We start from the raw sequence: 15,258 nt of genomic DNA, 5'->3' as shown, positions 1-15,258 counted from the left end.
ACGAGGCAGTTGGCCTAAGTTGGACTTACTTGTGTGTTGTTTTGTTGGCATCTTCTCATTTCGGATTTTAGCATAATCGCGAGATGGAAACCGCCAAGAAGGAAAAAAAAGGAACAAAACGACACTAAAGAAACGGATAATGGTGTCTTTTTTATTGATTAAAGGGCACTTGCTCACTTACTATTTATAGTTTGAAGTTTGAAATAAGTAGATCAATGATTGGAGCTGTATTTTCTTTCATCTTTTCTCCACCTTAGAAAAAAAATACTTACTTCTTTTTTCTCTTTTGACTTGAGGAACCCTTAAAAGATTTTGATCTTTTGGGCACTGTTTTCTGGTTCTTGGTTTGGGTAGTACTTTTAAAAACATTTATTTACTTTATTCCTTTAGAAGATCTCGGTAATCAATATGGCCCTTGGAAGATAGTGAAATGAATACTTGATTAATGAGAAAATTGAAAACAAAAATTGAAGGGTCATTTGATTGCGTTATGTTTATCATAATGGAAACGTAAACTCATATGGATAGCAACAACGAATAACATAAAGGAAATAAGATAACTCATTACATAGGTGATATAGATGGGAGATGGGCAACATCAAATGAACGGCTAGGATGACATCTTCTAGTTGCCCAAGAGACAAATAAATATTATTATTTGTTTGTTTTATTTCTTGTCTTATATTCATAAGTAGCTTTTGATTTGACCCTATGATTTATAAATAATAATGAAAAAACAACCTTTACATCTTGGTGTGTTTCTTGTTGTTTATTTTCCCCCCTTTTCCTTTTCCTTTTTTGGCTGTGTAACCTTCATCTTTTTTTTTTTTTTTCTTTATACCAATACAATGATATAATTGATATGCCAATTGTAAATTTAGTATTTAAGTGTAAGAAAAAATTCTCTAATACAATACTATTTGTTGTGTCAAATTTCTCATATGCTATACTTATAGTAAATTTCTTACCAAGTATAGCACAAGAAAAATTTAGCGTTTGATTGCTATTGATTGAAATGTTTACTTTTTCATGTACTCATTGCAATTTTTGTATTTTTTAATTATTTTAAAATAAAAATTTACCTTTACAACTTTCAAAGCTCAGTAATCATGAGAAAAAGTAGATTTAGGATTTTAAATAGCATTATTTATTGGAGTGAAAATGAAAATAACATACCATATCACATTTTTTATGTTAAATATATAATTGATATTAACATTTACATTGAACATAGTCTTAAGTGAATGGTTTTATTATGCTACTTAAAAGTTAGAAAGAAAATTCAAATCGTCAAAAATTGACGACATTTGTCCCTTGGGATGATAGATATTGTTGCCAAGTATTTATCTATACGAGCGTTACAAAGCTAAAAGAGAAAATGACTTTTCTTTTTTTCTTTTTTATCGCCTGGAGAATAATTTCATTAAACTGTAAACAGAATGGCTATAAGGTTTGCTTTGTTCAACTACTTGTACAACATATTTGTTTGCCTGCATCGCCATTAAATTTGTCAGCTTACCTAGAAAAACGACATTTCATTCGTGTTTAATAAGTTTGTAGCTTACCTACAAAACGACATTTCATTTGTGTATAATAAGTTTCTGGGCGTTGAAATGTAAAACGGCAAATTATTCTGGGTTTAGACGATATCTATCTCGAGTTTGGAAGTAACAAACGGTTCCCTCTAAAAAGTTTTCCCTCATCATTTTTGTCTGAAATTTTATTGTAGTTTAAATATAAACGACATATAGATTCTCTCCTAATTTGATGTCGTTTGTGTACCCAACCAGTTTGTCGTTTGCAATTTGTGAAAGGGATCTAAACAAAAACAAAAAAAATTTGTACCATATATTTTGGCGTTAATTAGAAAGAAAGAACATATTTTCGATTATTGCAAATCTATAGCATCAACTTCATTCATAGGCCAATGCATACTTTTTCTCAGAAAATGTATTGCATTGACCAAGAAATGCTGAAAATACCCTCGAAAAAAAAAAAACCAAAATCGCATATAAAAGATAAATAAATAAAAACAATACTACAAAATAAAAAAAGAAACGACATATCGTTCATCAAGAAAAATAAAACGACAATCGTTCTGTGGGAAAGTTTCCCGCCGTTTGGTAGAAGAGGCTCCGATCGCACCTTTAAGCCCAAATTAGAGGTTCCATTCGATGGACACCCATAAGCCCTAACTCTCAACAATCAACAATTCAAGTAATATCGCCATTTTCAAGTTCTCTGGTTCGCCTCCAAACTCCACATTTCAGTTCTATGCCCTAGCTTTATTCTTATGCGGTTCTGAAAGTCACAGCCTTTTGCTTTAATACGGTAAATTGTTCAAACAATTTTTTTTTATTTTTTATTTTTTTGCCCTTTTCAATTCCTCAAGCTTTACGGTAGAGTTAACATAACGGACGGCCGTCCCGGTTATAATTGATTTCATTTTTATTTTTTAAGTTTTTATTTTTTTAAAAATAAAAATATTTTTAAAATAAAACTGACATTTGATGGTGTAATAAAAATAAAAATAATAAAAATAATTTTTTAATTTAATATAAAATGAGAAAAATAAAAATAATTTTTAATCATTATTTTTATTTTTATTTTTTTTAGCAGAGAGAAAGATAAATATTAATATATTTTTTTATACTGAAAATAATTTTTTAATAAAACTACTAAATGTATTTTTAAAAATAATTTCTATCTAAAATTAAAAATATTTTCATTTTTATTTTCATATAAAAAATAAAATTATTTTGAAACAAGTCTAAACGCACTTAATGTATTCTTATACACGGAGACGTTTAGTTTTATGGATTAGAATAATGAGATTAGAACTATTTTTGATTTATGTGTATTTTTTATGAGAGAAAATACTATAACGAACTACAAACTATAATTCGAATCGGAATAGGAATTCCCTAATCAAACAACACAGTAGTCTCACATATATAGTTTACTTCTGTTTATAATTTTAGCTAATATAGAAGAAAATTGAAAATGTAAAAGTTGTTTTTTTTTCCTTTCTTTTTCTGTACTTTTTTCATCTGCTAGCTGAAATGGGTTTTTTTATTTTATTTTATTTTTTCCTCATCTGGTGAGCTGAAAAGGATGGAGTTCTCAGTCAGAGAAGTCAAAATCATTTAAAATAAAATGTTTTTAAATTTTTGTATCAATGATTTTCCTTTATTTATTTGGTCAGAGAATGTTATATCGTTTTTTTTTTTTTTTTTTTAATTAGAATTGGGAATGGCAAGACTTATTTTAGCTATTATACAAGAAAATTGAAAATGCATGCTGTTTTTTAGGGTTAGACTTTTGAAATTAAAATAACATTTTTCTTTGGGTTTAATAATATCTTCTCACAAATTTGTTGGATCTTGCCTCGTTTGTTTAGCTGGAGCTTTTTCCTCCAAGTGATTCAATGGTCATTGATATGTGGGGTGATGAATTCCACTTCTAGTATTGCTGCTGTTGTGGAAGGTTCTTATTCTTGGACTAAACATCTAACCATTGGACCCCTAGTGAGCATTGATCGCCCATTGGTATTTTGGGGTAATGATGTACTTGAGAACCAAACAGGGTGTGATTATCCACTACAACCTTGTCACCCAATAACTTGCTGATCATCCTGTCTTTTTGGGAAGGTTTAGGAGTCGTTGTCTAGTTGTTGATGTGAAGAGTTTAGTTTCAGTACTCAAAAAAGCAAGGAGAAACTCAACCGTAGAGATGATTGATCCTAGCTCTGGTTCACCATGCCTCAAAACTTCATAATCGATAGCGCAGATGATCTTGAGTTGCGCTCACTTTTCATATTGCTACTAATTTCTAGTATTTTTCTTGTTCATTGGAAAAGTTTGCCAAGTACAATGTTTTTTTGTCGACTAAAGAAGTTTCCTAGTTGGTCGATCTAAGCGTGAAAAGTTCATTTTATAGACCGTTAACATAATTTAATCTGATATCTATCTTCGTATAAGATAGCATGTGAATGGTGTAATTCCTTGTACCGAGTAATACTTTGTATCCAACTTGCGTTTCTTCATCAGCATGTAATGCGATTATTACATCTCACTTTTTCATTATATAGGGATTTTCAGCTCTTACTGCGATCTAAGCCAACAAAATTTAAAAGCAACGCTCAGTGATAAACTCAAAATGAAAAAAGACACTGCAAATAAACTTGTAACTCTTCCAACAGATTACGATAAAGTACAGGGTACTAAAATAATATTACTAGGCTCTACTCTTCCAAGCTCTAATATCAGGAATTTTTATTTCTGTCTCTGGCACGATAGAGTTAATCTGGTTTTCCCTTGTTTTTGCTTTCAGACTCTGCCTATCCACTGGTTCTCCTCTTGTACTCTCACTATATGTACATGTATATTATTTGTGTGCGGTCTCTTTTTTTGTATGTGTAAGTCTAGAGATCCAATACTTTGTCGTGTAGTTACAATCATTCTTTGATTACTTTGCTGACTATTATATCTTAACTTTTGATTGTATAGGGCTACACATCTCTTACTATGATTAATTAAGCCAATGGTGATAAATTCAAAGATGAAAACAGGAAAGGTACTTTTCCTTTTAAGTATCTTGGTGTTCCTATTTTTAAAGGTACGCCCAAGATGTGTTCATCTCCGTTCAGTCGCAGATAATGTGGTTAGTAAGCTTGCTTCTTGACCTTCTTTCTACGGCCGGTAGAATTGAGTTGGTGAAGACGGTGATTACTTCCTCTCTTTTGCACTCTTTTATGGTCTATAGTTTGCCAAAGTCTCTTCTATTGGTGGTTGGTAACGCTATGAGAACTTTTATTTGGTCGGGTTCGGTGGAAAATATAAAGATAATTTCTGTTTCTTGGGATAAGATTTGCAGACCTCTTGGCAAAAGTGGTTTGGGTATAAGGAATTTTAGCTCCTAACAAGGGTTGTTTGCACAGCGATGAGGCCTTTTCTTTTTTGAGAAGTTGTTTTGTGAAGGCTGATGGCTCGCCTAAGTCACATATCTAGGTTGTTGGTTGTTAAAAGTTCTAAAGTGAATTTGTCTCCTACAGCATTCACACCCAAGAACCTGTTGGTCGTTCTATCAAATTGGGACGGTTTGAGACGGATCGTCTTGTTGTTTATACGAAGAGTTTGGTTTCGGTTCTCAAAAAAGCAGGGAGAAACTCGAACATAGAGGTGACTGATCCTAGCTCTGGTTCCTCGTGTCCAAAAACTTCATTAACGGTAGAAGCACAAAACAATTGTATGATGTGCGGATGATCTAACGCCAGTCTTGACTTGCGCTCACTTTTCATATTGCTAATAGTTTGATTTCTACTTTCTAAGTATTTTTTGTTGTTCATTGGAAAAGTTTGCCAAGTACAATGTTTTTTGTCGAGTAAAGGAGTTTCATAGTCGGTCGATTTTAGCGTGAAAACTTCATTTTGTAGACCATTAACATAATCTGATGTTTATCCTTGTGCCGAGTAATTCTGTGTATCCAACTAGCGTTTCTTCATCACCATCTAATGCGATTATTAGATCTCACTTTTTCATTATATAGGGCTACCCAGCTCTTCTTACTGCAATTTAAGCCGACAAAATTTAAAAGCTGTCACGCAGTGATAAATTCAAATATGAAAAAAAGGACACTGCAAATAAAATTGTAACTCATGGACATGGTCACCAATTTGATCAATATAGCAGTGGCTACAACATGTTAATTCCTCGGTTAAAAAAAACAATTTTGCTTCTGGTAATAAATCATGCTTTCTATCTACATAATCCATTTTATGAAAGAGAGTGATGTGTATAAGGTTATCAGCCAACAGATGACTAGAGCATTGCCAGTCCAATGACTGCCTGATCTAAGTTGAGGAATCAGGAATTATTTATTTAGATTTTGGAAAAGCTCTGGAAGATGGGCATTGGTCAGCTTAGTCCTCTTGCTGATTTCGTGCTTCTTCTTCTTCGTCTTGGGCTTAGAGGAAATGCCTTGGACTTGCGCCATTGCCCTCCTCTGTGCAGTGTTGGTGGCAGGCTTCATACCATTCTTCTGGAGATCCTTCTCAATGTCGAGCATATCGCGAGGTAATTCAATTCCACGAAACAGCTGTTTAAGGTCGTCGTCCACCTTAATGGGAACTCTGGGGTCATTTGGATATGCAATGTCCTCCTGAGAATCCAAGTTTGATAAAAGCCAGATCTGACCCGCAGCTTTCAAAGACTAGGAAAGAATGGTTCGTTAAGGTTCCAGCGCAAGATAAATTAGCTCCGATATAGAAGATATGTGCATTAGTTACCAGCATAATCACCATCTCATTTTATGAACCTTAACCTAAGCTGAAAGTTCATAGATTAATCATAACATGAAAGAGATGCACAGTCTTCTTTTGTGAATTGACCTCATCAAAAGGATCCCACGAGGTCAAATAACTAAGGGGACCAGAGGGATTCCATTCATTTTTTGCAATAAATCCGATAAAAAAAGGACTCGTTCAAAGGGCTTCTTTACGATGACAAGAATCGTTTGTTCTGATTAATTCAAAACGAGGAAAAGAATGGTGACAACTCAAAGAGTTATCATACATAATACTGAATTTTTTATAAGCTGCTCCAAAAAATGATAACTAATGCTTTTACGTGAAAAAAGAACCACTTGCAATATTAAACATACCTGCAAGTCTTCCATTACAGTTGGGTATGCATCCTTGAGATCAATAACAGCAATGCCCTCTGGAAATTTTCGTACTAAGTAAAGAAGTTGACTTTTATCCTTCAAATCATGTTTGGACTACAGAATAACAGAATCAAACACAAGTCAAACTACCATCCTTAATGAAAAAGATGAGTGGAAAGTTCTTACCGAAGTTCCAAAAAAAAAAATAATAATAATAATAATAACCAAAGAAGCTTCATTCAAATAAGAAAAAGAGTGCAGATAAGATAAATAATAACCTTATAAGAAAAACGCTTTCCATCGTAGTTCACTTTAGGATTTTTCCTTAAACTGTCGAAGACAGTCTTATTTGCATTAGTATCTACATAGCACGCTTCATTTATCTGCTCTGGTGTTAGGGCTTGCCTCGTCTGCAAATACATTAAAACATAGTAAGTGGTACTTCTGGACTGGTCAACTTAAAACCAAAGAGGAATCACAAAATATAAAAATGGCTAAACTGAGCTTTTCATTAATTGAATTACATATATATGGGCACCTAATACATAACTAACTCAGAATTAGTTACGGAGAAGGATCTAAATCGGAAACTAATCTATCCACTTCTTCTGAGATGGTTAACTGAATTACAACTACTCTAACTGTATTAACCATTCCCAAATAGGTCATAACTAGATGCTCTTTATGCCGCCACTACTACAAGTCATAAAATATGAGCAAAAAATTTCCTCAATTTTTTGTTAATCCTAGGTAGAAACTTCATCAGAAGTTAGCAAAAATAACCACAACAATGGCTCAAACATGGGTCCTCCAGATTTCAAAATTACACAGCCTTTTAATCACCTGCAAGTTTCCATAATCATCCTAAAAGGATATATAATTCATCAAGACAAGAAACAAAATTTGGGTTTGAACCTCCAGGAGGAGGTCTATAACACGCTTGATCTGAGCTCCAGCTGGGGATTTTCGAATGCTGTTTATGTGTTGAAGTCTCTCTGTATCAGTAGAAAACTTGACAGCAGGAGGAGGAGGCTTGGAAATTGCAGGAGGCATAGCAGGCGTGACTTTTTGGGTTGGTCTAGCTTTATTAGATGCAGCAATACTGGTGAGAATTGATTGACAACTCTCTTGCTGCTTTTTAAACTTCTCCAATTTTTCTTGCAATGCCATCTGAAAATACAGTTATTATCAACTTAGAACTCCAAATTCATCAAAAACATACGCCCAATTATCAACAACTAAAGCTTAAAGGAGAAAAAAAAAGAGAGTGTACTTTCGTTGAAGATATAAACGATAGTTACTTGGTGTTAACAAGTAAAGCTCAAAAAAACAAGATATTTGGTAATCAATTATTTGCAACTATCCACAACAAATGTTGAACTGCACCAATTTCTTGGTTAACCCCCTCAAAAAACAAAAACAATAACAATAACAAAAACAAAAAACACCCAATTCTTTTTTCTTTTATTCCATGCTAATTCGACCAAATTTATATCTGGAAAAATGGGAATTTTTTGGTACAGATTATAACTAATTTTAAACAGCAATTTCCCACACATGATAAGTCGCTACAATTTTTTCAATCAGATTTGTGTAAAAAAAGAGCAAAATTTTAAACTACCAATAAAGAACAGGCTCAGATTTTCCTACCTTCTCTCAAGTCGAGTAACACCCCAAAGCTAGGTTTTCCCCCTTTTTGTTTCTTGTTTTCCTTACCTGATACCAAAGCACAACGGGCAAAACGATTGTCAGAAGTATACGATTATCAAGAACTCGAAATTGCCTTCTTTAAATCATTCTTTTACTAATATTCGAAAGTGAATTAGAATTGCCGATTGATATGCGATTAATTAGAAGAAAAAGACGAAAACTTTTAAAAGGAAATTTCCATCCAATCCGCGAATTTCTACAGTTCCAAACATGAATATTATCCAGCGATTATAATCAAATCGCGGAAACGTTGCATCCACAATCGCAGGAATGTTGAATCCTTAGAAAATCGTAATCACAAACCAAAACAATCAGTACAAAGCTTCTTCTGAGAGGCCAAGCCGCGAAACCTTACCCTTTTGCCGCGCCTGAGAAAAGACGGCGATGAGAGAGAGAGAGAGAGAGAGAAGCACAGACTTTTGGCTTTTGACTCCAGCGTCGCAATTCCGTCAATTTACAAGCTCCTATGAAGGGTAAAGTAGTAAAATAACAGATTAAAGTTAAAAAACGAACGGTAAAAGTAAAAAGAAAGAGATAAAAAAATAGATTGGAAAAAAAAAAGAAAGAGGAGACATTACCGCAATCAATTACGTGTTGCCACGTGGGCTGAAGTCAGCGCATAATTGACTCTTTTTTTTTTTTTGTCTTTCAAAGATTCCCAAACGGGCCAGTCACGGGCCAGTCAAAAAGGGGGGTTTTTTTTTTTTTTTTTTTTTTTTTTTTTTTTTTCATATAGAAAGAGAACAAAGGGAGTTTTCAAAGTGCGAGTGACGGTCATATTTCTTGGCCGGAGCCGAGACATAGTCGCCGGAGATCCGGTCGCCGTCATGTCGAGGTTGAAGAGGGAAGACTGCAAGAGGACCAAGCACGACCGTGAGTTCTCCAAATGGGAGGTAATTTCTGACTCTCTCTCTCTCTCTCTATTTTCTCTCTGTGCGTGTGTTTTTGGAATTGGGAATCGAGATTTTGAATTACTAATTACAATTTGAGAGTGAAGCGAAATGTCTGTAGTGGTATAATCTTCCAAGTTGAATTCTTTAAGCATGTCGAATGAAAATGAGGAATAGGTTTATGTGGGCAAATCAAATATGTGGCACTTGTATTTTCCTTTTTGTGGTTTTTGATTATTGCAAGGTTAGTGTTGGTGTTTATTATATGTTGCTTGTGTTGATTCTGTACTCAATTTCATTATTTAGCCAATTTCAGAATTACCGAATTTCACAACTGATCTTTTCGGTCCTTATATCGTCTTGTTTATAATAATAAAAAATCATATAAACAACCAGAATCAGGTGATTTTACTCCAAAGTGGTGGAAACGACCGCACTTACTAAACTAAATTCAACGTGTTTGAGTAAGTATTTAGTTTTATATGGTGTTTTCATCATTGGCTTGTTTTCTTTTCTCTATCTGTTTTAGATTCTCATTGGCCCTTCTGATTGGGAAGAGTATTTGCTGGGAAAGGAAGGAGCTGAAAGGTATAGGGTCCATAACCTGCCCAAAAATTCAGGTCCAGGGGTGTATGAACTTGGCATAGCCGTATCTCGTACCGGTTTAGGCCGTGAGATAGGCAAGCTTGACCCAGAACGCATAGTTGTTGTCTACCTTGGACAAGCTGACAATGTGAGGACTCGACTTCAACATTATGGCCGTACTGGTGCTCATTTGGGCAATAGCTGCCCTCCTCAGTGTAAAACAGTCATTCCGCAGAAAGGCCCAGGATTGTTTGAGGAGATACTTTCAAGAGGCTATCCTATTATTTTTAGATGGGCACCTGTGAGTATACTATATATCCCTTATTTGTTCCTTCATATTTCGTGAATGGCTTGAACTCTAGACGTCAAGCAGGCTGATTTATTATACACTAGATATCACAGAGAACGCACATACAACTGCCTTAGAGCTTTAGTTATTTATCAAGTTCTGATTTTATAGGAGAAATAAAGGTCTACTCATCTATTTTAGTTATCCTGTAATATTCATCCAGATACTTGGCCCTGATGGTGTTTATCCATCCAACAATGTGAACTCGGTTTTGGAGATGAAATAGTATTGGAACAGTTCTAATAATAGGCTTTGCAGCAAATTTTAGGTGTTATAATCTTTCTTAAGTCGTTGGAGAAACAAGTGTTTTCTATTTCCATTTGATCGCATTAGGATGGGGTCTAGGCGTCTAGCAAGTGGCTAGTGCCATTATCCTTGTGTACTTAATTTTCTATAACATGATTCTGGACTTATTGTGGAGGGTTCACTGGGAACATAGATTATAGCATGATGCTGGGACTGGTAGTCTACTTAATTTTTTTTTTTTTTTGTTTACTTGATGTTGGGACTGGTGGTGTAGGGGTTAACCAATGAGCAGATACATAGTTGATTGTGATTATTGTTCTTGCGTGGAAATGGAAATTGGAGCTTGCAATTTGGGAAATTATAATATCTCTTTCATATTTATTCGTTGATTGTCAAACAGATGCAAAGCAAAAGCGATGCCTTGAAAACAGAAACAGAGCTACTTAACACATTTGATTACGCATGGAACACGAGCATTAACGGTACACGGCGCCCTGATGATATCCTTAACAAACTGAAGAAGATTTCTTCATCAAACATCCACTTTTCTGATATTGCACGGAAGCTTGTACCTTTTAGTCAGAAGCAAGTGGGTATTAGGATTAAAGCAAGAAAATTTCCTTCCGCAGAGGAAAAAATTGATACTTCTGCTGACGAGGAGAGCCAGAATATCTTTTCTCGGGTTTTCAAGTTTGGCAGGTCACAACCCAAGCTAGTTCTGGATAGAAGTGTCATTGTTCTGGAGGATACTACTATATGTGGGATGGTTTTGGGCCTTGATTCCATCTGTAGAAGACCACCAGTTGAAGGAAGAAAAAGGTGTGCTGAACACAAAGGGATGAGGATAAAAGGGCCAGTTTCGGTTGCCTTGTCGAATAGCAACGTCAACTCACAATCCACTTTCTCTGCACCAAGTTCAAGCCTTCATTCAGAAGAGCTTCAACCAGTTACATTCAACAATGCATCAAGGGAGAGCTTTACTCCTATATGTGGATTCATCTTGGCTGATGGCTCTCCTTGCATCAGTCAGCCGCTTAAAGGAAACAAAAGGTGTCTCGAGCACAAAGGAAGGAAAATTCTTCAACAAACCAATTCTGCCTCAGTGACAAAAGAAAAACTGTATTATCTGCCTGATCCGGTTTCCGAATCCAAATCATCAGAGATTTGCTTCTCTGGAGAAGTACAAGCTCAAGCTTTTGCAAAGAGGTTAAATGCCAACTGTGATACAATATGTGGAGTAGTTTTAGGTGACGGGTTGGTCTGTACAAGGAAGCCTGTTGTGGGAAGAGTAAGGTGTGAGGAACACAAAGGGATAAGGGTGACTAGATTTGCCACCACCAAGTTTGCTGCAGAGAAACAAATCCAAGTTGTGTGAGAAAAGTTGCTGATGCATTACTTGAGGAATATTGCTCCATAGAACATATTTGTGTATGAGAATTGGTGCTCATGGAAGAAAATCATGTGAGCGGAATAGTTTGGTAGGAGGGAAAAGAGGAGGAAATAGATTGGGGAAGCAATTTCAATTCCTTTCAAATATGAAGAGGATGTTTGGTTGGAGGATTCAAATTATGATTTGAATCATGGTTCATGGTTCGTTACAGTATTTTCTATAAAAAAAAAATACACGTAAATCGAAAATAATTTTAATCACATGATTCTAATTCATGAACCAAACGTCTCCGAAGAGATTCGATGAGGGAGAGAGGTGACAGGATAATAAAATGATCTTAAGATTTGTGATTGTTTGGTCGGAGAGATTTTTCAATCTCTACCAATATGGAGAGAATATTCACCTCTTTTTTTAATGTCTTTTTATTTGCTTCTCCTTTTACCACGTAAAGTTTTAGGTCTCACATAGTCTCATAGACATTTTTGTGTAACTTATGTACATTATTTCCTAATTTAATGGTTATTTATTTACGTGTTTTTTTCCTTATATTTCTCCAATCAGGTGGATGTTGTATTCGGGGGGGTTTTTTTTTTTTTTTGAAATGGAAAAATATGTGTACTGCGAGGGGGAAAAAATCGATCTTGTTCGTAAAGAATAAAGATGGTTTTTTTTTTTTTTTTTTTTTTTTTTTTTTTTTTTTTTTTGTAAAAAAAAAAGGGTTTTTTTTTTTTTTTTTTTTTTTTTGTTTATTTCGTTTGGTTTATATATTACGTAAGAAAATCAGGCTTGACACGTGGCACAATGAAGAAAAATACAGCATATTAATAACCGCTCGTGGATTTCATCAGGATCCAAATCTTAAGGGGGAAAAAAAATCAAGCATCTTTAATTCTTCATTCACTATCGCTCGGCTTCAATCGGAGACGGAAATGCCGGCGGGCGAGATCCGGTATCTGCTGCAGCAGGCGTCGCTGGAGACGGCGACGGAGGAGGAGAGCAAAGAGGATGCGTGGGTTTGGATGCGGATAAAGGCGGAGGCCAAACGCGACGCCGAGTCGGAGCCGGCGCTGGCGAGCTACCTCTACTCGACGATCCTTTCTCACCCGTCGCTGGAGCGATCGCTGTCGTTCCATCTGGGGAACAAGCTCTGCTCCTCCACTCTCCTCTCCACGCTCCTCTACGACCTCTTCCTCAACGCCTTCTCCGACCCCTCCCTCTGCTCCGCCGTCGTCGCCGACCTCCGCGCCGCCCACGAGCGCGACCCCGCTTGTGTCTCCTTCTCTCACTGCCTCCTTAACTACAAGGGCTTTTTGGCCTGTCAGGTACTAAATTTTACCTTTTTCATCGAATTATTTCTTCGGTTAATCTTATAATTTTTGTTTTTTTCTTTCGAATTTTATGTTTCGTGTTGTAAAACGTGAAATTATGGCGGATTAAAGCGATGATCATAGGCGATTTCAAAGCTAAAGATATGGATTTTCCGGTTCGTATGGAAACTATTGCTCTGTTTCGTTTTGTAGAAATAAAATTCTAGGGTAGGGTAACGTCGCTGGTATTGGTTGGCACAGTAATAAAGCTTAGATTTTTATCGACAAATCTATTAAATTCTCTTGCTTTTTTAATGTGATAATGATATGATTTTGATATAAGGCGTCACACAATTTTCCTTGATAAAATTAGAAGAATTTTGCTTTGACCTCTATGTGTTTTCATGTTTTTAATTTTTTTCTACATTTCATAATTGAGTTTTGGATATTCAAGAATCTGATAGCAAAGATATAATAGTAATGCGAAGAGATAGACTTTATCTTGCGTTTTATAATCTTTAAATGACTTTCTTAGCAGAATCTTTATTCTCAATCTTTTTTTCCTTTTTTTTTTTTTTTGAATTGAATGTACGGTTGAACTTTTCAATTTTAGGCCCATCGAGTGTCACACAAGTTGTGGACTCAGTCACGGAGGCCACTGGCTCTGGCGCTTCATTCTCGAATAGCAGACGTGTTCGCTGTGGACATACACCCAGCAGCGAAGATCGGAAAAGGGATTCTGTTTGACCACGCGACCGGAGTCGTGGTTGGTGAGACGGCGGTGATCGGGAACAATGTATCAATTTTGCACCACGTCACGCTTGGTGGGACGGGAAAGGTCGGCGGAGATAGGCATCCAAAGATTGGAGATGGGGTTTTGATTGGTGCCGGTGCCACCATTTTAGGGAATGTGAAGATTGGTGATGGGGCCAAGATTGGGGCTGGCTCGGTGGTGCTCATCGATGTGCCTGCGCGGACCACTGCAGTAGGGAACCCAGCCAGGCTGGTCGGAGGGAAGGAACGGCCTTCTAAGCTTGAGGATGTGCCTGGGGAGTCCATGGATCATACGTCGTTTATCTCTGAATGGTCTGACTATATAATCTGATAACTTTTGTTGATGATATAGCTATTAGACCTGCTTTGTGGAATTTTGTTATAAACTAGATGGGGGATAAAAAGGCCCATTAGCAGAAAGAACTTGTTGCCTATGTAATGACTGACATAATGTTTGTCCCTGTGAGTTGTAGTTCACAAGTGTAATTTGTATTGAAAGCAGAGTTGCATTTGCCTGTTGTGGTGAAGTGTACTTCTACTGCTTTTGGGCTCACTTTTACTATTAGAAAGTTCTAAAGACCTGGTACTACCAGGATTCAAAAGTCAAGTGGACCTGATTTCATAAGAGATTCTAGGATGTTACTTCAAAAAAGCAGTGAACATGGGTTGTTTTTTGCTCACTTGTTGGAGATAAACTGGTAGCTTCATCGATTTTTCTCGTTAGAGTATTCAGGAAGTGCAACCCAGCAGATTAGTCTTGCTGGTGGAAGCTCAGCATCAGGATATTGCTCTTTTCTGGTCGCTCTACAATGCTTGTAGCCAAGATCAACTTTGCTGTTCTTTGCATTCTGCTATTTGCACTACAAACTTTATTATTATTATTATTTATTTATTTTTATTTATTTTGGGTGAGCATTTGCAATACAAACGTTACTACTTGTTGAAGTCTGTATCAATGTTATCTGTTTCCCCATGGTTAACCATCAATGGTTTAATGCTTAAGGACAATGTTGGTTCTTCCAAGTTATCGACTAATTGTTTGCCTAATCCTATTTTTGGTCTTGAACTTCTGGGTGAGCTCTAACTTGTCGCAACCAATCATTGCCTTACAAAATTTTAGCGTCGACACATTAATTTGACATTGCATTACAGATGCTCATAACTTTTTAATGTAATGCTAAAATAATGCCCAATACCAATTTTCAGTATTTGAGTGGAAAAATCATTCCCTAATGTAAAGCTATCTTTTATGTTAAATTTGATAAATGCTATAGCTTGTAGTGAAATTCTAAGATTGATTGCCATACTTTGTAGTGAAATTCTAAAATGTTAAGATAAGGGTTT

The 15,258-nt window shown here is 35.7% G+C and overlaps 2 protein-coding genes across 3 annotated transcripts; one reads left to right on the top strand and one right to left on the bottom strand.

Annotated features, from left to right (window-relative positions):
* Positions 1–5,669: 5,669 nt before the first annotated feature.
* Positions 5,670–8,790, bottom strand: LOC21409879 (general transcription factor IIE subunit 2). Its single transcript, XM_010091724.2, has 6 exons — positions 8,729–8,790; positions 8,314–8,379; positions 7,579–7,833; positions 6,942–7,073; positions 6,661–6,777; positions 5,670–6,210 (listed from the first exon to the last, which is right to left on the bottom strand). Exons 3-6 carry the CDS (start codon positions 7,831–7,833, stop codon positions 5,872–5,874), a joined length of 843 nt encoding a protein of 280 aa, XP_010090026.1. The 5' UTR covers positions 8,314–8,379; positions 8,729–8,790; the 3' UTR covers positions 5,670–5,871.
* A 350-nt stretch (positions 8,791–9,140) lies between these two features.
* On the top strand, positions 9,141–14,943 carry LOC21409878 (serine acetyltransferase 5). Of its 2 annotated transcripts, XM_024161389.1 has the most exons (4): positions 9,141–9,266; positions 9,793–10,149; positions 12,682–13,155; positions 13,754–14,943. In XM_024161389.1, exons 1-4 carry the CDS (start codon positions 9,201–9,203, stop codon positions 14,243–14,245), a joined length of 1,389 nt encoding a protein of 462 aa, XP_024017157.1. In that variant the 5' UTR covers positions 9,141–9,200; the 3' UTR covers positions 14,246–14,943. The 2 variants fall into 2 exon arrangements, with proteins under 2 accessions (XP_024017157.1, XP_024017156.1); XM_024161388.1 differs by lacking the exons at positions 12,682–13,155; positions 13,754–14,943 and adding an exon at positions 10,844–12,038.
* Positions 14,944–15,258: the final 315 nt, after the last annotated feature.

Source organism: Morus notabilis, unplaced genomic scaffold, assembly GCF_000414095.1.
Source record: "Morus notabilis unplaced genomic scaffold, ASM41409v2 Scaffold329, whole genome shotgun sequence".
Taxonomy (NCBI): domain Eukaryota; kingdom Viridiplantae; phylum Streptophyta; class Magnoliopsida; order Rosales; family Moraceae; genus Morus; species Morus notabilis.
This window is presented reverse-complemented; position numbering and strand designations above follow the sequence as displayed.

Excerpts from the sequence above, each read along its gene's own strand:
- LOC21409878 (XM_024161388.1), top strand. The coding sequence starts at position 9,201 with ATGTCGAGGTTGAAGAGGGAAGACTGCAAGAGGACCAAGCACGACCGT. Across the intron at positions 9,267-9,792 it reads GTGAGTTCTCCAAATGGGAG|ATTCTCATTGGCCCTTCTGA; the intron begins GTAATTTCTGAC and ends TATCTGTTTTAG. Across the intron at positions 10,150-10,843 it reads TTATTTTTAGATGGGCACCT|ATGCAAAGCAAAAGCGATGC; the intron begins GTGAGTATACTA and ends ATTGTCAAACAG.
- LOC21409879 (XM_010091724.2), bottom strand. The coding sequence starts at position 7,833 with ATGGCATTGCAAGAAAAATTGGAGAAGTTTAAAAAGCAGCAAGAGAGT. Across the intron at positions 6,778-6,941 it reads GAAAGCGTTTTTCTTATAAG|TCCAAACATGATTTGAAGGA; the intron begins GTTATTATTTAT and ends GTTATTCTGTAG. Across the intron at positions 6,211-6,660 it reads CTGTAATGGAAGACTTGCAG|TCTTTGAAAGCTGCGGGTCA; the intron begins GTATGTTTAATA and ends ATTCTTTCCTAG.